This window comes from Chironomus tepperi, unplaced genomic scaffold (assembly GCF_022539635.2).
Source record: "Chironomus tepperi strain 1889 unplaced genomic scaffold, CSIRO-AGI_Ctep_v1 contig_13, whole genome shotgun sequence".
NCBI classification, from domain to species: domain Eukaryota; kingdom Metazoa; phylum Arthropoda; class Insecta; order Diptera; family Chironomidae; genus Chironomus; species Chironomus tepperi.
Genome location: NW_027226135.1, coordinates 812,492 through 836,528, shown reverse-complemented (window position 1 = coordinate 836,528; position 24,037 = coordinate 812,492). Strand labels below are relative to the sequence as shown.

At 38.7% G+C, this 24,037-nt stretch overlaps 7 protein-coding genes and 1 long non-coding RNA gene across 9 annotated transcripts; 1 reads left to right on the top strand and 7 right to left on the bottom strand.

The window, feature by feature from the left end:
• LOC139091058 (uncharacterized) lies at window positions 1-1,057 on the bottom strand. Its single transcript, XR_011544479.1, has 3 exons — window positions 992-1,057; window positions 570-811; window positions 1-446 (listed from the first exon to the last, which is right to left on the bottom strand). It is a non-coding gene; the product is annotated as an uncharacterized lncRNA (long non-coding RNA).
• A 745-nt stretch (window positions 1,058-1,802) lies between these two features.
• Inx2 (innexin 2) lies at window positions 1,803-7,488 on the bottom strand. Its single transcript, XM_070641588.1, has 2 exons — window positions 6,948-7,488; window positions 1,803-3,021 (listed from the first exon to the last, which is right to left on the bottom strand). The coding sequence occupies exons 1-2, from the start codon at window positions 7,300-7,302 to the stop codon at window positions 2,297-2,299; spliced, it is 1,080 nt and encodes a 359-aa protein (XP_070497689.1). The 5' UTR covers window positions 7,303-7,488; the 3' UTR covers window positions 1,803-2,296.
• A 954-nt stretch (window positions 7,489-8,442) lies between these two features.
• On the bottom strand, window positions 8,443-9,729 carry CCDC53 (Coiled-coil domain containing 53). The gene is made up of 2 exons (XM_070641125.1): window positions 9,185-9,729; window positions 8,443-8,831 (listed from the first exon to the last, which is right to left on the bottom strand). The coding sequence occupies exons 1-2, from the start codon at window positions 9,344-9,346 to the stop codon at window positions 8,460-8,462; spliced, it is 534 nt and encodes a 177-aa protein (XP_070497226.1). The 5' UTR covers window positions 9,347-9,729; the 3' UTR covers window positions 8,443-8,459.
• Window positions 9,730-10,861: 1,132 nt separating this feature from the next.
• On the bottom strand, window positions 10,862-11,768 carry LOC139091095 (mediator of RNA polymerase II transcription subunit 29-like). Its single transcript, XM_070641041.1, has 2 exons — window positions 11,601-11,768; window positions 10,862-11,540 (listed from the first exon to the last, which is right to left on the bottom strand). The coding sequence occupies exons 1-2, from the start codon at window positions 11,685-11,687 to the stop codon at window positions 11,127-11,129; spliced, it is 501 nt and encodes a 166-aa protein (XP_070497142.1). The 5' UTR covers window positions 11,688-11,768; the 3' UTR covers window positions 10,862-11,126.
• Window positions 11,769-11,979: 211 nt separating this feature from the next.
• LOC139089705 (uncharacterized) lies at window positions 11,980-12,660 on the bottom strand. Its single transcript, XM_070639305.1, has one exon. The coding sequence runs from the start codon at window positions 12,658-12,660 to the stop codon at window positions 11,980-11,982; it is 681 nt and encodes a 226-aa protein (XP_070495406.1).
• A 2,299-nt stretch (window positions 12,661-14,959) lies between these two features.
• LOC139091219 (carnitine O-acetyltransferase-like) lies at window positions 14,960-18,495 on the bottom strand. Of its 2 annotated transcripts, XM_070641184.1 has the most exons (5): window positions 18,477-18,495; window positions 18,333-18,382; window positions 17,807-18,245; window positions 15,862-17,146; window positions 14,960-15,802 (listed from the first exon to the last, which is right to left on the bottom strand). In XM_070641184.1, exons 3-5 carry the CDS (start codon window positions 18,243-18,245, stop codon window positions 15,634-15,636), a joined length of 1,893 nt encoding a protein of 630 aa, XP_070497285.1. In that variant the 5' UTR covers window positions 18,333-18,382; window positions 18,477-18,495; the 3' UTR covers window positions 14,960-15,633. The 2 variants fall into 2 exon arrangements, with proteins under 2 accessions (XP_070497285.1, XP_070497277.1); XM_070641176.1 differs by lacking the exon at window positions 18,477-18,495 and having other exon boundaries at window positions 18,333-18,470.
• Window positions 18,496-19,702: 1,207 nt separating this feature from the next.
• Ppox (protoporphyrinogen oxidase) lies at window positions 19,703-21,327 on the top strand. Its single transcript, XM_070639876.1, has 2 exons — window positions 19,703-21,249; window positions 21,288-21,327. Exon 1 carries the CDS (start codon window positions 19,781-19,783, stop codon window positions 21,197-21,199), a length of 1,419 nt encoding a protein of 472 aa, XP_070495977.1. The 5' UTR covers window positions 19,703-19,780; the 3' UTR covers window positions 21,200-21,249; window positions 21,288-21,327.
• A 588-nt stretch (window positions 21,328-21,915) lies between these two features.
• NitFhit (NFT-1 protein) lies at window positions 21,916-24,006 on the bottom strand. The gene is made up of 2 exons (XM_070639887.1): window positions 23,431-24,006; window positions 21,916-22,806 (listed from the first exon to the last, which is right to left on the bottom strand). The coding sequence occupies exons 1-2, from the start codon at window positions 23,974-23,976 to the stop codon at window positions 21,967-21,969; spliced, it is 1,386 nt and encodes a 461-aa protein (XP_070495988.1). The 5' UTR covers window positions 23,977-24,006; the 3' UTR covers window positions 21,916-21,966.
• Between the last annotated feature and the right edge of the window lie 31 nt (window positions 24,007-24,037).

Here is a 24,037-nt window from a genome sequence, read left to right as displayed (position 1 = left end):
TTATTTAATCACTAATGTTTTTATTTTATTCTTAAAATTTCCAGTTCAGAAAGTCTAAAATTTTAATAATTATTCGTGAACTTAATACTAAGCTTATATGCTTAATATTAGCATTTAATTCGATAAGTTTCGAGTTTATTATTTGTATTTGTATAAAAATAGATATTTTATTACGACATAACTAGATAAATTCATCCTCGTTTAAAATTTTGATTAAAAATTCTTATAAAAAAGTCCATTTTTTTAAATATGAAAAGTTCAGTAAATTGATAATTTTTTGAGAGTTAAAAGTTCAGTTTGGGGATGAATTGAGACTTGTGGAGTCGATTGGGGGAGATTTTTGGGGGGTCTGTAGGAGTTTGGGCTATAGTGGAAGTGTCTCTGCAATTTAGAGGCATCTGAATGATGTAAACATGCCATAGACACCTCTGAGATGCCATAGACACCTCTGAGATGCCATAGACAACCTCTGAGATGCCATAAACACCTCTGAGATGCCACAGACAACTCTGGGATGCCATAGACACCTCTTAGATGCCATAGACAACCTCTAAAATGCCACAAACAACCTCTTGGATGCCATAGACACCTCTGAGATGCCATAGACACCTCTGAGATGCCATAGACACCTCTTGGATGCCATAGACACCTCTGAGATGCCATAGACACCTCTGAGAAGCCATAGACACCTCTGACATGCCATAAACAACCTCTAAGATGCCATAGACACCTCTGAGATGCCATAGACAACCTCTGAGATGCCATAAACACCTCTGAGATGCCACAGACAACTCTGGGATGCCATAGACACCTCTTAGATGCCATAGACACCTCTGAGATGCCATAGACACCTCTAAGATGCCATAGACACCTCTGAGATGCCATAGACACCTCTGAGATGCCACAGACACCTCTGAGAAGCCATAGACACCTCTGAGATGCCAAAGACACCTCTGAGATGCCACAGACACCTCTAAGATGCCATTGACACCTCTGAGATGCCATAGACAACCTCTAAAATGCCACAAACAACCTCTTGGATGCCATAGACACCTCTGAGATGCCATAGACTCTTCATAGATGTCTCTGAGACACCCCAGCATGATCCCATATTCAATATTCATCCAATTCCACTTCCAATCCTCATCCATACCCTCAAAAATTCCCCCATCACATTCACATCCATTCATTTAAATCTCCACAAATCTCAATCAATTTCCCACAATTATTTTTTGTGCGCAGATCTCTCAATTATTAGAAAATGCAATATTTTTTCATCAAATTTCACACGAATTCAAGTCATTTAATTAATATCTCAGTTAATTTTGTTTTGTGTGTCTTAAGCCCCCTCGGTCGTACCTTAATATAATTAATACGAACAATTTTTTTTTTTAATTTTGGCCCCATTAATAATTTCAATTTTTTTTTGTGTTTTATAATCTAATCAAGTAGTTAGGATACGTGTGTGGGGGTGGTGTGTGCTTGTTATGTAACTTATTGGGGGTTGGGATGGTGGGGGATATGATGGGTGGGGTGGGGTATGGTTTCTTGAAATGAAGGGGTCGGAAGATCCGAAAAAAGACCAAAAATCATTCGGAACCGGGACCCAAATTACTCGGACCCAAATTATTCGGTTCCGGTCCTGGTTCCGGTCCCGGTTCTGAATTATTCGGTTCCGGTCCCTGTTCCGAATTACTCGGTTCCGATCCCGGTTCTGAATTACTCGGCCCTGATTCCGAATTACTCGGTTCCGAATTACTCGGTTCTGGCCTCTGTTCAGAATTACTAGGTTCCGGTCCCGGTTCCGAATTACTCGGTTCCGGTCCCGGTTCCGATCCCGGTTCCGAATTACTCGGTTCCGATCCCGGTTCCGAATTACTCGGTTCCGATCCCGGTTCCGAATTACTCGGTTCCGATCCCGGTTCCGAATTACTCGGTTCCGATCCCGGTTCCGAATTACTCAGTTCCGGTCCCGGTATCAAAAAAGCATAGAATGAGGATTAGGTTGAAGGTCAGAGGGGCTGTTTGGGGATTAGGGGATGGACAGAAAGATATGGCAAATGTTTTGAGATTTCAATACGCGACATGCGTCATACAATACTACAAAATGAGGAGCTAAAGGGGTAGAAGACCCCAAAAAAACTCAATTTCAATCCCCCACGTTACATAACAAGTGCACAAACCCCACCCCAAAAATAAAATAATTATTTTAGCACATAAAATTTTGTTTTTTTAAAATTAAAAAAAGTTTCTCGCAAAAAAAATGTAAAATTTTTTCACACTAAAAAGTATGTCCTTAAACCAAAGTCTTTCCATTTAACTTAGCTGATAAGTCGGTGATAATTTCCTTAAAAATCAATGGATCAATATTCTTGCCAAGTTGATAAATGATGAACCAATCGCCAATTTGACATTTATCAGCAATACTTTCGACATCTTCGTTTGATGACAGACGACTGCGTGCACGGAGCAAGTACAGACGTACTTTTGGCCATAAGCAGATGGCAAAACGATATACAAGTGAGATGGCACTAAGGATGGTCAATGCAATAAACCAGAACCATAAAAAGACGAAAATTTTCTCATTGACAATGTTGAGTGGCAAGACACAAAGACCGTCAAACTTCTGTACGCTGCCTGATGGACCGTACTTATGGAATGTACATTTTGTGACTTTTGGGAATACACGAGCCATTGGATCACCACGTTCTTCTGGTTCCATCTCTGTAAAGCTCAGCACATCACTTCCGTATGTTGAAAATTCACCGCCAAGGAAGTAATCCATGAAATAAATTTGTACAAATACATTGACAAAGTTCAGTGCCTCACAGATGAAGAAACGGAAGGCATAAAAATTATGACGATTTAAATTGTCACCGAAATAATCGAGGAGGATCTTCTTACGGTCCTCTTTAGCCTCATCGTTAACAACTGGACAGTTGAGATCCATAACGAGCATCTTGATACGTCCACCTTCCCATGTCTTCCATAAGTAACGTGGTATGTAGAAACAAATTGCTTCTGTAAATTAGAATAAAGGATAGAATTTGTTAGCATTTTTGGTGATAAAATTGAGGAATTTTTGAGGTTATGTTGTCAATTTCTATGCAAAGATTTGGGTCCAGGTTGAGGAACTTGGCGGTATTGGGAGTATTTATATGGAATACTGCTGTATTTTATGGATACCGCCGAATTTCCGAGGAGTTACTCAGCCTGGGATTGTAGTGACGATAGAAGGACTTATAAGATGACTGACAGTATCCAGGTACCAAGTCAGTGTGCAACAGGTATGCAGTAATTGGATAGAATTGTCCCTAAAATATCAATTTTAACTAATCACACCCAGCATGTCAATTTGACCAATTTCTGTGAATTTGTTGCTTGATTCAAACACTAAAAACTACAAAATTCTACGAAATTTCACTTTATTGAATCAATAAAGCCATTCCAGTGAACAATTTACATCCACGATTGAAATTCCCATTCACTTTTGACTTTAACTCTCCACAACTGTGAAATGATGATTTATGTCTTGGTCAAGCTTGTGTATGTTTGATATTCATCGATTTCTTTTATTAAATTGAAGTTTTTTCTCTGCTTTATTGAAGTATTGTAGAAATACCGGTGACTAATGTGAATGTATTGCGGGATATCCAACGAATTAAGATGATATTGAGTCATTGGGTAGAGTGTATTTTGGCGAAGGGGAGATGTAAGGGGCTTTGGAAAGTGAGAATTGGACTTCCCTGGAGTTGGGACAAGCCTAAAAAAGCTTGAAGAAGCTCAAACAAGCCAGGACAAGCCAAGACAAGCCAGAGCAATCTGTAACAAGCCGAGATAAGCCAATATAAGCCGTGGCAGGCTTGGGCAAACAGGGACAAGCTGGGACTAGAGTCTAGAGAAGCCTGAACAAGAAGGGGCAGGCAGGGCTTTAATAACTGTTACTTAAACCGAGTGTCCAGGTAAATCCCAACTTAGGGGACTTGTCCCGGCTTCATGGAAGTCCTGATCTCGGTTTCTAGAGCCCTTACTCCGACCTCTTGACAAAAATACTATCTAATGACTTTGGATAATTCCATTGTAAGACCCTCATGAAGTTTTGGCCTGAATATCAGTCTTAATCTCGGTCTTGACCTCAATTCCGGACCCGTTTTCCAAGAAATGATCAAAATTGAGACTTTAGGAAGCCTCTAGGGTCGCATTATGTATGAAATCTAATAGAATTTTACTATACAAATGTCATCACTTAAGAGAGACGAGTAGGAAAGGTGGGAGTGGTGGAAATGGAAGGAATTGGATATGAATAGGTAGGATTTGGTAGGATTGGGAAGAATTAAGTAGGATTGGATAGAAATAGCAAGAATATCAGGAATATCCCCAAAAGAGCAATTCAAATCCCATTTTAAGCTATATTCCTAAGCTTGAATTGAATCTCAAATAAATGTATAACAACTCTATTGTCAATTAAGCTTAACTGCATTATCATCACAAAATTTCTCAATGAGAGATAAGCAAATGCTGACCTATTTTGGAATTACTACATGCTCACACATAATAAATTAATTTTAAAACTGTCTAAGGCAAATTGAGTGCTCTTAAGAGAAGATTAAGCTATGAGAAACTCTCACGTGGATGCTCATCTAGTATATTCAAGGTGATTAAGCTCTCGAGAGCATGTTTTGTGGATGTTAGGGATTATTGACCTTTAACCTTATTTAATTCGGAAATTGCAATGATTTTTTGTTATTATTTGCTTGTTTTTTGGGCATTAACCGGTGGAATTGGAGGTTGTGGATCACAATTGATGTGTATAGTCACTAAAGTAAGCAGCGACTGATGCAATTTATCGTCTAAACATGAAATGAACAGCACAGAACATTCTAATATTTTCTTCTACATTTTATGCTTGATTCTAATTTTAAAATGTAGAAATGCCAGAAAAAAAATCTTCTTTTCGATTCTATTTTGTTAGTTCCACTCAGCTGTTTAAATACGACATGCAAGTTTGCCACATTTTCTGAGAATTTATATTCAATTTTTTATTCAATTTTATTCAATTTACATCTTTAATAAATTGTGAGATTGTAACTCGAATAGGACAAGTTGGGAAGTCGGACAAAGATCTGGAATTAGTTCCACATGACGCTGATTTGGTGTTGGATTTGGATTCAAATGGATGCTAGAGTCAAGTCGGTTTTATGCCTGATTTTTGGATTGATTTGTAAAATTCTACTAAATTTAAATATTAAAATTCAAAATTAGAGCTCAAAATTGAAGGAGTCAAGTCGACTTGAGTCAAATTTTCATACAAAACCCGAGTCTACTTCAAGCTTCACTCAGAATTATGAGCAACTTCAAATTAGAACCGATACAAAATTTTCACTATTTTTTCACTAGCCATACCAAACAGTTGTGATCATGGATCTACAAATTCACCAAAAAACCCAACCCCAGGTCAGTGTGGAATCGAAAAATTGACAAGCGGTAGCCGGCGATAGAGCCGGCATCTGACTGGAATTTGTGGTCGGATTTCATAGAATTTTTGGTATAATTCAATGATATCCGGTCTAAAGCCGACTGCTTGACAACCAGGAGATAGATTTTCATCCATTTTAACATCCTGTGCCTTCTTCGTCAACATCACTTGACACCAACCCCATCCAACAACCTTTCTACATCCCATATCATCACAAATTACACAAAATATTACACAACAATTATTTATTTCCACTAAATTAACCTCCCAGCAATTAAGCACAACCCAACATAAGCTTCCGAAATTAAATAAATTTCACAACGACAATAACAAAAAATATTTTTGACGATTAAAACACAAACAATAGAAGCTAGTTTGCATAACATGTGGTGAGAACAATGTCCGTTTCTATGGAAATGACTCACTGACAGCTGAAAGTTATTCGCAAATAATCTCAAAATAATTTTTTTGGTATCAAATGATATAAAACAACAACAAATAAAGTTATGGTTGTTATGGGAAGTTTGAGTGACGTCCATTTTGAAGGGGGGAATTGGGGAGGAAGTGGATGGGATTTGGGAGGGAATTTGAAGGGGATTTGAAGGGGTTTCTGGATGCAGTGTTGTACAAGCTTTCTTGAGTCATTGGACATCTTTGTGATAAGTCCCGACACTGCATGAGATTCATGGCATTTTCCAAAATAGTGCCGCAAAACTAAGATTGAACAACACTATCTTATTAAGTCAAATACAAGGGAATCTGTCGATAGAGACAGCATTAAAATTAATATTGGCAATTTTCAGGCGGTAGCCGACGATATAACCAGTTAAAGGCGACATCTGAGGGAGGTCATGGATCACAGCCAGCAAAGTAAGTAAGTAAGTAAGTAAATAAAGGGGCATAACCAAAGAGGGGGGGGGACATTGTCAATGTGGACACAGGTTTCCTTTCCATGGATTAGAAAATAACGGTCGGGCACTCCAAGTACAATTTTCTGGCAACTACTCTGGTCATGTAAGTCAATTAATCTTCTAAATCAAGCTTGTGATCATTTTGATCAGGTTTTTGGGTAGAAATTGCTGATTTTTTTGGGATTTTTTGGAATTTTTTGGAATTTAAGAGGTACCAGGAAAGCACACGAAGTAGAAATTGCGGAAAAGCTGGTCCAAGGTTGACTAAACTGTAATTTGTGACCGGATTTCATTGAATCTGACCTGATTCAGAATTCATCAATTTTGTAGAGTTTTGCATAGAAATTGTTGGTTTTTGGGATGTCTAAATGGGTCATTGGGGTCCATATCCCAAACAGACAGTGAGCATCCTCACTTAAATCAATCAATATAACTTGAAAATGCTCAATTTTGTGTCTGTTCAGATAGATCCTCAAAATTTAATTTTTAAGACCTCAAACCCCAAGGTACCCATTAAGACTAGGGAATTAAAACATAAAAAAAGCCATAAAAAAACTTACGAAAGAACAATACGAAGCAAACCCATTGATAATATTTATGATATTTAACCTCATCTTCACCATCCGTATGTGAACCGACGCCAGGCTGTACAATATCTTTACCAACCGTACCCGTAAGTCGATTTGGTATTGTAAATGTTGAATAAATCCAACAATATGTATCCATAACATTAAGTGGAATTTCATCAACAATACAATCAATTGGATCACCAATATATTGACGACTTGTAACAAGCAACGAGAATGCAATTAATACAATAACCGTTGCTTTATAATGCAAACGAAATATATTATTATCGATGCATACATGATCTAACTTAAGTAGACCTTTAACTGATCCAAAAACGTCAAACATTTTGTCACACTCGATTCACTATAAAAAAAAATCTCGTCACTTTGTCACTTCTTCTCGTTTATAAGGTCAAAATAATTGAAGATAATAAGAAATTTAAATTAATAAAGTCTCTCGAATTAAAGGAACAGCGATGCGATGCCAAATGCGACACAACAACACAACGAAACGAACTAAACTGATCTCAAAAATATAAAAAATTCTCCAGAGTCTACAATTGCGTTTTTACCTCTTTTTTTGTGTCATTTGTATGTGTTAGTGAGCATGCACATGTGTGTGTGTAATTTAATGGATATCAGTGTATTGGTGAGACATAAGAAGCCACAACATGCTGTTAAGGTTGTGATGTTTAGATGATGTTATTTGTCATAGCTTAAAAAAGGGGAAGTTGTGGATGTATGTGTGAATAATGCTGGTTTTGGAGTTGATGCAGGATGGGACGATGTGGGACTTGATGGAATTATCAATGAAAATTGTGAATTTAGTGACAAAATTGATTAAATTTTAATTAAAATTTCAATTTTTTCATACCAAAAAAATTGAAAAATTTCTCAAAATTTCCCAAAATCCATTCCAATACTGTTAAGCACTTTACAGGTAGAACAAAGGAACAAAAGACTGGAATGCTTAAAAAAGAAAGAATGCAAATTAATCACGGCAATAAAGTTCATTAATGAAGACATTTTTGGGGGATTAAGATGTTAAATATTTGATTTAGAAGCTGCATGACAAGCTTAATTAAGGATGGCTGTCAAGTTTGACTGTATAAATTGCAGGAAATCATGTAAATTGACATAGAATCCTTTAGATCATTCATGGATCTCAATTAAGCTGCATTAAGGCGTTTTGTGGTCCTTAACGACTTAAATGTAGAGAGTCCGAACTCCAAAGTCCTGCCAACTCTGGATTCAAGACATTTCCAATAATTTTTAGTGGTCCACAGGTTGCCCACCACTGTAAAAAAGCTAATGGTCCGCAATTAATGGAGTAGAACCTTCGGATATGTCACAAAATTTAAATTTTGTTTGAAAAATTCGAAAAAATGCAGCAAAATGATCCATCCTGAATACACCTCTTCCCCTCCCTAATCCTTACCTAATTTATAAACTATCCCCAACTGAAATCTCTCAAAAAAATTCAAAATTCTCTTAAATTCCATTTTATTCATCAACAATCTCATCATCTTCAGGACATTTTTCAATCATTAAATTTGGATCCGAAATTAAATTGCCATCAAGTCCCTCGGCGTTCATCTTATTCCTCACACCAGCCTCAGGAACACCAAATTTTAGCATCTTAAAATATTTTTTATATAAAAATGATTCAGATATTTTAATCATGTTGGTGTTTTCAGGCTGTTGAGGCACTGTCACATTGCTTGGTGCTTCTATTGGCTGTTGTGAGTCAGTCTGTGTTGTGGATTCATCAGGTGTTGATGATGGTTGGTCAGATGGCATTGGGAGAGCTTCTGGTTGAGGAGCAGGTGCTGGAGTTGATGGCTGATTGTCAGATTCTAATGGAACTGATGAAAGCTGGAAGGAATTTTGGATTATTTTATGAATTTAAACAGAATTTAAGGTCTAGTTGACTATTGGATGGACTTGGATCAACTCAAGTCAATCTACTCGAATAGCACAAATCGGGTAATCGATCAGAAGTCCGGCAATAGGCAGGCATGACTCTGACAACGTGTCGGACTCGAATTAAGCCTGGATCCAGCCAAACGAGACCCTGACTTGATGCTAGAGTCGATTTAAAGCCAGGATTCTGACTAAATCTGACTAAACTCACGCCAGACAGCTGCCGGACATTATAATCGATTCCCCGACTTGAGCTACTCAAGTTAACATGTAACTACATCCTTAATACACTCAATTGTACCTACCTTAGCCTCAATAATCACCAAATTACTCTCAATTCGATTCAATTTCCTTTCAAATTCAAAGAATTTTGTTTCGCAGTCAGTCATAAATTTATTTAAAAATGTCGATGTTGTGATGAGAAATTCATTAAAAAATGTCTGCATTCGTTTGCTATTTAGTGCCATTATTTGGTATTGGATGTCTGTTAGGGTCTGTTGTAGGTCCTCTTATAGGCAAAATTGATGAGAATTTAAAAAATTTTTTGGTATTTTTTGATGAATTTTCTTAAAAATTATGATGAAAATTGACTAGATTCACTTTAGTATTTCAATATTAGCTATCAGCAGTGCTGGATATCAGCATATGATCCTTAATAGAATTGGAATTACTTCATTGATATGTTAAAATTGCTTTAAATTCAATTTAAATCCTAAAAATTAAAAGATTTTCATTATTTTTCACTAAATGTCATCAAAATTTTGGCACTGCTTAGTGTTTATGTCCTTGTTGTTGCTGTATGCTGTCTAATGAGTTAATTATTCTCACAAAATTTATAATTCTTAAAGATAATTTTTGAATATTTTGAAAAAGTAAACAAAAAACATGAATTTCTGAAACTATTCAAAAATGCTCAATTATGTCTGTCTGACAATATCTTACTTACTTCAGGCAGGCTCGGGCAGATCAATTGCTATTCATACCTAGTTGGTTACTTATGTCACTGGTCGTACAGATTAAATTATTGTGATCTATGACATCCCACAGATGTCGCATGCAGTTGGCACGTACTCAGCAGTTAGGTGCCATAAAAATGCCTAAAAATCCAGTTCCAATCCAGCATGATGCTGACCTCAGGTCAGATTTGATGATATCCAGCCTCATTCAAGAGATAAGCTAGCCTGGGAACAGATTTTCGGTCATTTTTACAGCATTTGCTTTCCGGCATGTCATCTGACCTTCCGGTTGCCGATTACCGATGCCAGTGCTATCAACAGCTTATGTCCATAAGTAAAACATGATTTTAAATATTGAAAATTTTATTATAATTTATTGAATATATTTTGAGATTATAAATATCATGAATGCAGTCACCGGAGTCAACTCAATCTAGTCAGTCGTCAGTCTAGTCAGTCGTCAGTCTAGTCAGTCGTCAGTCTAGTCAGTCGTCAGTCTAGTCAGTCCTCAGTCTAGTCAGTTGTCAGTCTAGCCAGTCTAGTCAGTCGTCAGTCTAGTCAGTCGTCAGTCTAGTCAGTCCTCAGTCTAGTCAGTCCTCAGTCTAGTCAGTCGTTAGTCTAGTCAGTCCTCAGTCTAGTCAGTCTAGTCAGTCGTCAGTCTAGTCAGTCCTCAGTCTAGTCAGTCGTCAGTCTAGTCAGTCGTCAGTCTAGTCAGTCCTCAGTCTAGTCAGTCCTCAGTCTAGTCAGTCGTCAGTCTAGTCAGTCCTCAGTCTAGTCAGTCGTCAGTCTAGTCAGTCGTCAGTCTAGTCAGTTCTCAGTCTAGTCAGTCGTCAGTCTAGTCAGTCGAGTCAGTTGTCAGACTAGTCAGTCCTCAGTCGAGTCAGTCTACTCAGTCTAGTCAGTCGTCAGTCCAGTCAGTCGTCAGTCTAGTCAGTCGTCAGTCTAGTCAGTCGTCAGTCTAGTCAGTCGAGTCAGTCTAGTCAGTCGGGTCAGTCTAGTCAGTCGGGTCAGTCTAGTCAGTCGTCAGTCTAGTCAGTCGAGTCAGTCTAGTCAGTCCTCAGTCTAGTCAGTCCTCAGTCTAGTCAGTCGTCAGTCTAGTCAGTCGTCAGTCTAGTCAGTCGTCAGTCTAGTCAGTCGTCAGTCTAGTCAGTCGTCAGTCTAGTCAGTCGTCAGTCTAGTCAGTCGTCAGTCTAGTCAGTCGTCAGTCTAGTCAGTCGTCAGTCTAGTCAGTCGTCAGTCTAGTCAGTCGTCAGTCTAGTCAGTTCTCAGTCTAGTCAGTCAAGTCAGTCGTCTAAATATTTTGTGCAGCCATGAGCAATGTATCATGAATCTCCTTAGCATATGTAATTTGTGTCTTAACAAGATCCAAATATTGCATATAAGTTAATGCATTCTCTTGTGCCATATTTTCACTTCTTGTTGGTACAACTGGAACTGGTAAATAAACTTGTGATGCATAAGCCTGTTCTGTACATTTCTTAGCTGTTATTAAATGTAACTCAATTTGATCACAAATTGAATAAAATTCTTCAAGATATTTATCAAATCTAGCATTTGATTCCGTCTGTTTAACATTACCACTTGTATCCTGATTAAGTAACTGTGCAGCTGATTGAAATATATTTTTAAGTGATTCCTTTAATGGACCAACAAGTGATTTTACTTTTGTTATATTATCGGGATTCGCTGATGGCATTAAATTTGCCTAAAATTAAATTTTATTTTTTTAAATTTAAAAAAATCGTTATTTTTTGTTATTTTTTACCATTTGTGGTGGAACCATTGGCTGCATTTGTGATGGTATATTCTGTTGTGGTGATTGTTGCTGGATTATTCCTTGCGGTACATTCATGATTATGATATTGTTTATGTTTATTTTTTTGATAATACGTACGTAATGGTATGAAGCTATGTGAGTATATAGGAAGCAAAATAAGCAAATTGATGCAATAATTTGAATTTAAAAAAATACGTTAAAAAAAGAAGCAAAATGCACATAAATTAGTAAGGATGAAGTCACGTTGAAGGCAGTCATGCCTCATCCATCTTGTTGTCTAATTCTGAAATAATAAATTAAAAATTAAATTTTGACCCCATTTGACCCCCACATCCCCCTAAAAATTGACTCACTTAAATCATGTCAATCAGTTGTCGTGGTCATCAGGTCTAGCCTGGATCTTCTTATAAATGATGACAAGTACGATTGCAACCAACAGAACACAACAGCCAATTAACATTGGTATTGAGTAGTCTTGAATTAATTCATTTTTATCAATTTTATAGTTGGTGATTTGCTGTCCATCCTTTAACTCGAATCGGAATTGATTTGATGATCTGATGCTGGATTGAATGAAGTCTTGTAGAATTGATGTTAAGTTGGCGATTCTTTGGTCCATGGCTGATACAGTGGCATTAATTGAGGACATGCTGGTGTCAAGTGCTGTGACTTTGGCGTTCATGGCTGATACAGTGGAATTAATGGTGGACATGCTGGTGTCAAGTGCTGTGACTTTGGCGTTCATGGCTGATACAGTGGAATTAATGGTGGACATGCTGGTGTCAAGTGCTGTGACTTTGGCGTTCATGGCTGATACAGTGGAATTAATTGAGGACATGCTGGTGTCAAGTGCTGTGACTTTGGCGTTCATGGCTGATACAGTGGAATTAATGGTGGACATGCTGGTGTCAAGTGCTGTGACTTTGGCGTTCATGGCTGATACAGTGGAATTAATGGTGGACATGCTGGTGTCAAGTGCTGTGACTTTGGCGTTCATGGCTGATATATTGGCATTAATTGAGGACATGCTGGTGTCCATGAATGCCATTTTGATGCTAGTTGCTTTACTCGAAATTGACTGGAATCGTTCCTTAATAGACGTTGAATTCGATATATTTAAATGTTGGAATCGACTTTGAAGGTTTTGGAGTTTTTGGTCGAAAATTGGAAATGAATCAGAATTGACATTAAGCAGTGAACTTTCCAGTTTTTGCAATTCCTTATCGATGCCAAAATAGCCAGAACATTTAAGTTTTGCTTGTCCGATGACTTCTTTTACTGCTTTTTTGTTGTTGTCAGCTCGCATGTCAATGCATTCGTTACTTAAAAGATTTAACAAAGTCAATTTATTTAAACTCTCAAAAACGTCAGTTCCAATATGAATTAATTTATTAGCCTCAAAACGAATAAGTTCCAACTCCAAATTGTAAGCAAAAAGACCATCCTCAAGAAATTCAATGTCATTTTCATCCAAGTCAAGATGAACCAACTTTGAAAAAGGCATCAAATCGCTCTGCTGAATTTCCTTCAAACGACCATAGTTAATGTAAATCATTCTGAGATTAATGAAGTGATTTTCTAAATTACGCGGGAAATATTCAATGATACGAGAGGAATCGGCTGATCTAAAACCAGTAATATCTGCGTTGCCCTTGCCAATTTGATGAGAACCATTCACGGAATCAATCACAGCTGAATCTTTTGATCTTATGTTGAAAGTATTTTGGGGAATGCATTGATAAACAGAACCAACAGCAGTATAGTAATCAGTCCCATAACGGCACTCCATATCAACTGAATCACCAAATCCACACAGCACAGTCAAAACAGCAACAAAGCTGTAATTTCATTATTTTAGATGAATGAATCATTGAGAATCATTGTGACTTATTATACTTAAATGTGACTCAATACATGACTATGACTGATTGTCCTCTAATAGTCATTCTAGCCAACCAACCAGCCAGCCAGTCTGGGTCATAAACCAATGAACAAATGCTCAGTTGGCAATTGAACCAAATCCAGTCAAACTATGATGACTAGCTTTAGTAAAGAGTTATACATTATTAGGGATATAGCCAGAAGTGGTTTCGGACGGAGGATGATATTTAGAGTGCAAATGAGGGTCAAACGGAGCAGGAAGGGAGGGGGAAATGCAGGGAATCAAAGGATTGAAGAATTTTGTCCCAAAAAAAGACAGTTGACCCCAAAAATTCACCTATACCTGGATATACCACCTATACCTAGACACCTGGATACACTTCGGACTATCAAAATTGACTACACAATTTATCCGAATGTGTCTGACTTAAGATTCTGAGCCATAAACCGGCTAGCCTGCATTTCTGTGCCTTATGCTCCAGACCGGCAGTTTTGGATGATCATTAGTCTGACTATTGGGTAGGAAATCCTTAATTTGACTAGTAAAGACATGCATTTAAGTGCGCACATCCAGCCCATCCCTAAATTACTCATCACTTCCTTAATTCTTAAAAGATTCAAAAAAAACTTACATGAAAATTTCCTTTATGGCCATTTTGTGATTATGCTGAATTTATTCACTTTTTAAGGCACAATTTCACTATTTTTTGACAATTTTTTCACTTTTTTAGATTTTAATTTATGTTAATTGTTCAACTGATGACTTTAAAGTGATTCAATTTTTTCATAAAATCTGAGCTTGACAGAATTCATTTAATGAGTCAGTGACTGATGTTTCATGTTTCATTGTGGCTTTTTGATAAAAATAATTAGAATTATAGGAATTGAAGAGAGACCGAGATCCGTAGACCAAAGACCGAAGATCCGAAGACCCGAAGACCCGAAGGCCAGAAGAACCGAAGACCCGAAGACCGAAGACCCGAAGATCCAAAGATCCGAATATACGAAGATCCGAAGATCCGAAGACACGAAGACCGAAGAACCGAAGACCGAAGAACCGAAGACCGAAGAACCGAAGACAGAAGACACCGAAGAACCGAAGTCCAAAGAACCGAAGAACCGAAGACCCGAAGACCCGAAGACCCGAAGACCCGAAGATCAAAGACCCGAAGGCAAGTCCCGAAGACCGAAGACAGAAGTCCGAAGACCCGAAGACCCGAAGACCCGAAGACCCGAAGACCCGAAGACCCGAAGACCCTAAGATCAAAGACCCGAAGAACCGAAGAACCGAAGACCCGAAGACTGATAATCCGAAGACCCGAAGACAAGTCCCGAAGACCGAAGACCGAAGACCCGAAGACCGAAGACCCGAAGAACCGAAGACCCGAAGAGCCGAAGACCAAATACCGAAGACAAGTCCCGAAGACCGAAGACTAGCTATACTATGAAGATATTAAAAACCTCAATTTTTATTTGTCATTTTAATTTAATCGTAATTTATTCTCCCATATCACCAAAACATTATAAATCCAATAAAGATTTAATTAAGAATTTTTAAATGCAAAAATAACCAAAGCAATCCATTTTATGGCTGTAAGTTGCTCAAGTACAACAAATTATTAATTTTTAACATAATTTTTTAACAATTTTTTGAATAAAATTTGTAAATTCTGTCCGTAAATATCCAACTCGAACAGCACAAATTGATTAATTGATCATAAATCCGGATGTGACTCTGACTTGATGCCGGACTCGATTTAATCAGAGTGACTCTGACTTGATGCCGGACTCGATTTAACCAGAGTGACTCTGACTTGATGCCGGACTCGATTTAACCAGAGTGACTCTGACTTGATGCCGGACTCGATTTAACCAGAGTGACTCTGACTTGATGCCGGACTCGATTTAACCAGAGTGACTCTGACTTGATGCCGGACTCGATTTAACCAGAGTGACTCTGACTTGATGCCGGACTCGATTTAACCAGAGTGACTCTGACTTGATGCCGGACTCGATTTAACCAGAGTGACTCTGACTTGATGCCGGACTCGATTTAACCAGAGTGACTCTGACTTGATCTGATACCGGATTTTGGATCAATCAACCAACATGTCCTATTCATGGATGTACATCAATTCCTTTATAATTTACTCTTAATTGGCTGTTCGCCAACATTCATCAATACTTGTTTCATGAGTTTAAGTGATTCATCTAAACTTTTTTTGAATAATTTTGTGCTGGTTTCATTGTTACTTCTCATGCTTGATAATCCGAACCACATGTCATTATTTCTTGGTGAATAGCAGCAGCTAAAAAGTCAAAAATAGGCATAAATTTCATTAAATTTAATAAAATGTCATCAACATACCCATATCCATCATATGTTAATGGTCCATAACACATAAATGCATTATAGACACTTGGTACTTGACTTGTACTTAATCTATATGTTGATGCCTTTACATATCCATCATCACTATATAATTCCGGTATATCAATTCCATTTTCTCGTGCAATTAATTTCAGACCTAATAAATGTCGATCAATACCATATCCTTGTACTGCCTGACTTACATACTTTTTATGGACATCAATTGCATCCTTCATTCTTTGTAGCTTAACTTTATCATCCTTTGACTCAATCATTGCTTTTGAAAATTCAATTGATTCCTTTGAACATGATCGTATACATTCCGTACGTCCATGTACATATAATCTAGTTCCAGCACTCTCATAATGTGCACCAGGTACATGATGTAATCGATAAAATGCAAATTGTATTGCCATTTGAATGAATGAATCGGGTGAGAATTTTTGTGTCTTAATAAAATTCTTTCCATAGTCGGTAAAGTGTAAGTAATTCATGTCTACATCTGCTGTAAGCTTATCGATATTATCGGATGATAATTTAATTGCCTGCTCGACTTCCGGCGACGATTGGAATGACAACATAGTTGGTTTCTCATAATTTCCAGTTCCAATAGCAATCGTTGCTTTACCAGCTTCATGATCATCAACATACTTAATGACTTGATCGGTAAGTACAGCAATTGGACCACCTTCAGCTGGTGAATGCTCATATGTAACGCCATTAAGTCCACGCGTACCAATAATAAATTGTATTGTTTTGTCATACCAACGATTAGCTGAATTGTGACTTGATCCAGCACCAGTTAGGAATAGATATTCACCGGTAATAATGTCATCCTTAATTTGTGGCGTTTCACGGTCAATTGATAGTAAAAATAATGACTTTTGGATGTCCTCAAGTGATGAAATATTTTGTGGATTTTTAATTAATTCATGATAAGCTTTTGCCCAATTGTCACGATTGTCGGACGTTAAGACACCAATTTTTAATGGATTTTTAACTTTCATTGCCTCGCTAACACAAAATTGAAGCTGTTCCATTAACTGATTCTCACCTAAAATGTCACCATGAACATTATAGACGGGTACCTTAAAGAATACATCATTAACAGCTACAGCAATGTGTGTTGAGTCACGATTAAATTGTACAGAGTCTTGTGGTAAGCCGGGTATGCGACATGTACCAAATACATTGTGATATTGTTGCATATCCATTTCATTCTTGCCCATTTTTTCGACGGCTATCTTCTTGGCATCAATGAGACTTTTGAACTGCATGGCGGCTAAAATAGAGAGAATGGTGCTTGTTAGTGATGCTAGGGATGGATGTGTTGCTGGACAGGATAATAGCAAGAAGACAAATTTATAGAGGAAGGTTTAGTTCCATTGGAATCCTTAATATCCCTTTGGATACTTCTCTGACTTCCATTCCTGGATATGTCCCTAACTCCTGTTTGGATACGTCCCAGATTCCCCTTTGGATACGTCCCAGATTCCCCTTTGGATACGTCCCAGATTCCCCTTTGGATACGTCCCAGATTCCTCTTTGGATACGTCCCTAACTCCCATTTGGATACGTCCCAGATTCCCCTTTGGATACGTCCCTGATTCCCCTTTGGATACGTCCCAGATTCCTCATTGGATACATCCCAGATTCCCCTTTGGATACGTCCCAGAATCCCCTTTGGATACGTCCCTAACTCCCCTTTGGATACGTCCCAGATTCCCCTTTGGATACGTCCCTAACTCCCCTTTGGATACGTCCCAGATTCCCCTTTGGATACGTCCCAGATTCCCCTTTGGATACGTCCCAGATTCCCCTTTGGATACGTCCCAGATTCCCCTTTGGATACGTCCCAGATTCCCCTTTGGATACGTCCCAGATTCCCCTTTGGATACGTCCCTAACTTCCATATATAGTCACGGTACCAAAATATACTCACAGTAAATAACTCGTGTCGCAAACGTCAGTCTATCCTCCATCGTATCAAACTTCCTCTGTGGCATAACAATACCTGGTGACGACCATACCACAACTGGATCTCTATACTGTAAATAAGCACAATTCAACCACCAATTTGATGTTGGATCTGACAGCCAATTTTCCTTCTCTTGAGCTCTCTTTTCGAGTAGCTTCTGGAGCTTCTCACCAATACCGCCAGCCTTACCAAATTCACGTACCAAATTTTTTGTATTTTCAAAATTTGATGCTGGCAAGTGTGGCTCAACCGTATCGAGGAATGTCTTTAAAGTGTCATTTAATTTTGGTACGGGAAGATGCGGCAGTCCTTGTGGATTTGTACTTGATGTAAAATTACTGCTGGACACAACTTTACTGGACATTTTAAGAATTTGATTTGATTTTCGGAAGGCACCAATCATCTAGAGTACGAGAGTAAAAAATTGTAGACGTGGATATATGCCACAAAAAACAACAACAACAATCTTGTTAAACCAGCTACAACTTACTTATGCTGTAGTTTTTTTGAATTCAATGCGATTTGAATGACTTGAAGGAACTAAAATTGAATGTAGAAAAAAAATGTCCAACTTGAACTTTAGATTGTCGTAAAGAAACTCGATTGTTTTGTAATGTTTATGCTTCTTATTTACTTTTTTTATTTTTGTGATTCTCTCAAATTTCGGAATTTGCTTTCACTTTTTTTACTCTAATAAAAAATTGAGTAGAAAAAAAATGAGAATTTTTATGAGAGAGAAAGGAAGTGAGTTACTCTCTGTTATGGTATGCAGCTGATATTAAGGTTGAATTCGTAGATATGATTCAAAAACAAGCAACAGTTAGAGACATGACATAGGAACCAAGAATATCACAAGGATTTAGGTCATTATTCTGCTTCAAGTCTCCATCCAAAAGCACAAATATCTTCTGAAAGTCTCAATCCCTTGAAACAAGTGTCGAGGTTCATTTGGAACCGGTTTCTTAACCTATTCGAGATATTTTACCTTATACTACTCTACCTGGATAGGCAGGCTAACCCACTCTCTGTCAGAGACACCCTAGGCTACCCTACTCTAGGTTACTCAACTCTATCTTAGGTACTTTAGTACTCTTGAGTGGATTAAGAGTTGATCGGGTATCCTAAAGGGATATAATCGGATTTATAGTCATACATATGGGAACAGGGGGAACATAGAAGCAGGGAAAAAAGGGTAATAGAGGGAATAGAGGGAATAAGGAGGAATAGGGGAAACAAAGGAAACAGGAGGAGAAGGGAACAGGGCAACAATGGGAAAAGTGGAATAGGGCAACAAAAGGGATAGAGGGAACAGTAGGAACAGGCGGAACAGGCGGAACCAGGGGGAATCAGGCGGAACCAGGGGGAACAGGGGTAAAAAAAAGGGAACAGAGGGAACAAAGGTTTCAGAAAGAAAAGGGGAAATAGCCAGAACAGAATGAAAAAGTAGAACAAAGAGAACAGGGAGCCTGCCTACTATATAGTAAGTTACAATATGACATCCTATGGTAGGATACGATATCTCGGAGTAGGATATGACCTTTTGGAATAGGATATGATATTCCAGCGTAGAAAATGACATTCTTGAGTAAGATATGATATTCCAGGATAGGGTATGATGTCCCGGTTTAGGATAAGATGTCCGGGGGGTATTATAGTATATCCTGAAGTAGAATATGACATCCTGAGAGAAGATATAACATCCCAAAATAGCTTAAGAATCCCTACCATAGTCCCTACAAAGCACTAAACTCATTATCATCATTTCACATACCAATCCCATCCCTAAACAATTTTTTTCAATTCTCCTTGTCCATAACTGTCATTTTAAATTCAAATTCCCAAATGCTAAACCAACAAACATCCAATTTTAGCACAAAATAAATTATTTTGTGTGGCAGTTTTTGTTATTTAATATTTTTTTATAATTTCTACCTCATCATGACAGTGTCAGTTCTTGGCGGTGGCATAGCCGGTCTCTCAACCCTTTACTACCTCTCATTACGTCACAACATACCACGCGTTAAGCTTTATGAAGCCTCATCACGATTTGGCGGATGGGTCAAGTCATCAATTGATAAGAATACAGGTGTAGTTTTTGAGACAGGACCAAGATCACTACGACCAGTTGGTGCTGTTGGCTTAACGACATTGGAACTGATTGAGAAGCTGGAAATTGACGATAAAGTAGTTCCAGTCCATAGAAGTCATGTTGCAGCTAAGAATCGTATGATATATGCAAAAAATCAAGTCTGTATGATGCCAAATGGACCAGCTGGACTTATCAAGACAATACCGCCGTTCACAAAGCCACTGCTGTTTGCTGGACTTAAAGATTTATTTACGGGCAAGTCAAAAAGTCCACTTGACGACGAGTCAATTTATGACTTTGTAGCAAGACGTTTTGGACAGGAAGTTGCCGATTATGCAATTAGTCCAGTCATTTGTGGCATTTGTGCTGGCGATGCCAAAGAAATTTCCGTTAAATTTTTATTTAAAGAAATATTTGAAAAGGAACAAAAATATGGTGGAATTATAAGAGGTGCCATTAAAGGCAGACATGACAAAAAGTCGGAAGTTCCAATTGAAAAGACAGACTTTATGAATCGGGCCAAGATTGAGGGTTGGTCGATGTACAGGATGCAGGATGGCATCGAAATCATTCCAAAGAGAATTATTGAAAAATTATCAAATAATCAAAATTTTGACATGAACTTGAATGCAGCATGTGATCAAATAACATTTAAGGATGATGAAGCACAAGTCACAATTAATGGAACTAATCAGCCAGCACAGCATGTTGTATCGACACTGCCAAGTTTTACACTTGCTAAGCTGGTCGAGCATCAACATCCAATACTGGCTGATGAGTTACGGGCAATTCCATACGTTGATGTTGCTGTGATTAACCTGCTGTATAAGAAGGAGAATCTCCTCAAAGATAAAGGCTTTGGTGTCCTTATAGCACCATCTGAGAACATGCCGATCCTTGGTGTCATATTCGATAGCTGCATCGTTGACTGCAATCACAGTACAGTCTTGACAGTCATGAGTGGTGGACGATGGTTTGATAAGCACTACGGCAAGGATTCGTCAAATGAGAAGCTACTCGAAGCAGCACTGGATGGAATCTCAAAAATGTTGGGTATTAATGAGAAGCCAGACATCTTTGAGGTTCATTTGAATCGACAATGCATTCCACAATATGTCGTTGGACATCATCAGCGAGTTGAGAGAATAAGGAAGTATGTTAGTGATAATAAATTGCCATTGAGTTTGGGTGGTGCTGCATTTGATGGGGTTGGTGTTAATGATGTTATTATGTCTTCCAAAACTATTGCTAATGGATTGAAGTTTTAAAAATTGAATTTTTAGGGATTGAGGGGATGTGACTGATGTGTGGTTCTAGGATGATGAGTGGATGGGATGATGTATGTGTGGTTCTATGGATGATGAATTCGGCTCGACTCAGCTCGGCTCGACTCAGTTTGGCTCGACTCAGTCTCAGCTTGGCTCGACACAGTCTCAGCTTGGCTCGACTCAGTCTCAGCATGGCTCGACTCAGTCTCAGCTTGGCTCGACTCAGTCTCAGCTTGGCTCGACTCAGTCTCAGCTTGGCTCGACTCAGTCTCAGCTTGGCTCGACTCAGTCTCAGCTTGGCTCGACACAGTCTCATCTTGGCTCGACTCAGTCTCAGCTTGGCTCGACTCAGTCTCAGCTTGGCTCGACTCAGTCTCAGCTTGGCTCGACTCAGTCTCAGCTTGGCTCGACTCAGTCTCAGCTTGGCTCGACTCAGTCTGAGCTTGGCTCGACTCAGTCTGAGCTTGGCTCGACTCAGTCTGAGCTTGGCTCGACTCTGTGGAGCTTGGCTCGACTCTGTGGAGCTTGGCTCGACTCTGTTGAGCTTGGCTCGACTCTGTTGAGCTTGGCTCGACTCAGCCGAGTTTCGCTCGACTTATCATCCTTAGAACCAAACATACAACCACTCAAATCGATATACATCCACTCAGTAAGCTTTAATCCTGTTGAATAATATTGAATACTCAAAAATAATGTCCTCAAATACGCAACTCATGTCTATACATAAAATAATCTTGTTTTTATTGTCCTCAAAATTGTGCCTTTTTTTATTTAAATAATTTTCTATAAATTTCAGCCTCAGCAATCATCTCACTCAAGTCGCGTCTCCTCTCCGTCGTGTCTTCCTTATCATGCTCATTTAATTTAACATAAATTTCATCATTATTCTCAAAATCGCCAGGCTTTCTTGGCATCACATGACAATGTACATGCTTTACAGTCTGTCCAGCAAACTCGCCGTCCTGGACCGTAATTGTCGTACTTTTTGCATCATGATACACGTCAAGTACTTTTGATATTTTACAGGCAGCATCAAAAAGTTCTTTTGTTTCAGCCTCGGTCATGTCCTCAACTCTTGGAATTTGTCGTTTTGTAGCCACAAGGACATGTCCAGGCACAACACAACGGATATTTGTGAATGCAACACAATGTTCAGTTTCATAGAAAATTGTCGACGGATCTATTGGATATTTCTCAAAAATAAATGGAACTTGACGTCCGGCACCAAAATCATTTTGTACTTTAAAGTTTAAGGTATAGACATCAGGACGTCGATGACTGCTGCACGGCATGTTCCTCTCAACTTTATCAATTTTTGTCAAATCAATGTCAACAAATTGGACTTCCAGTTCCTCGGTACATCTAGCAATGATGTCACCCCATGGCGATACAACGACTGCCTGTCCATAGCTGCTTCTCTTGTCGTTGTGCTTGCCTTGTTGTGCTGCTGACACGATATAACATTGATTCTCAATTGCACGACAACGATTCAATATATCCCAATGTGCTTTACCCGTGGCAAGTGCAAAGGCTGATGGGAATGTGATTAGGTTGGCACCGCGTGACTTGAGCCACAGTGCACCTTCTGGGAAGCGGATGTCGTAGCACTAAAAAATAGGAAATTGTCATTTATTGTGGAATATCTGAGGTATGAATATGAGTTCGGTATGGGAATGGGTATGGGAATGAGTATGGGAATGGGTATGGGAATGGGTATGGGAATGGGAATGGGTATGGGAATGGGTATGGGAATGGGTATGGGAATGGGTATGGGAATGGGTATGGGAATGGGTATGGGAATGGGTATGGGAATGGGTATGGGAATGGGTATGGGAATGGGTATGGGAATGGGTATGGGAATGGGTATGGGAATGGGTATGGGAATGGGAATGGGTATGGGAATGGGTATGGGAATGGGTATGGGAATGGGTATGGGAATGGGTATGGGAATGGGTATGGGAATGGGTATGGGAATGGGTATGGGAATGGGTATGGGAATGGGTTATGGGTATTGGGTATTGGGTATTGGGTATTGGGTATTGAGTATTGAGTATTGAGTATTGAGTATTGAGTATTGGGTATTGGGTATTGGGTATTGGGTATTGGGTATTGGGTATTGGGTATTGGGTATTGGGTATTGGGTATTGGGGTATTGGGGTATTGGGTATTGGGTATTGTGGGTATTGGGTATAGCTATGACTATGGCTATGACTATGAACTTAAATACTCACAATTTGCAGTCCAACCTTCCCAATTGGTGTCTCAACAGGCTTCGTTATCTCCTTACCGCCCTCAACAACCTTCGATTCCCGAAACTTAAAGTCTGGCGTGTCAACATCAAACAAGTGCAACTTCCTATATGTTCCAGCTACTTCACCATCGGAATTAATTAAAATATGTGTATTTGATATCTTTCCATCCTTATGTCCATCAATTATCTCATGAATGCCCCCAAAACTGCCCCACATTGAGTGTTCCTTGCATAATTTCTGGTAAAATTGAACAGTTTCGCCTGTTAGTGGCTCGGCAAGGCTTAACGTTTCCTCAGCATTAGTTCCAACATAATCACAGCACTCTGGGAAGAATAAGAAGCTGGCTTTGCCTTTCGAGCGATCAAACAGCTCCTTGACAAGTTCACGGTTCCTGATTTTGTCATTTGTTGATCGCATTTGACATAATCCGATGATATTTGATGACATTTTGGATAGACTTCGATATGGTGTGAAGGATGTTGATAGTTTTGATGCTGATATTGATGTGATGATGCGATGTAGCATAACTGGGGATGAATTTTGAGATTTAAGTTGGTTTTTGTTGATTTTTAGGAATTGATTTGGC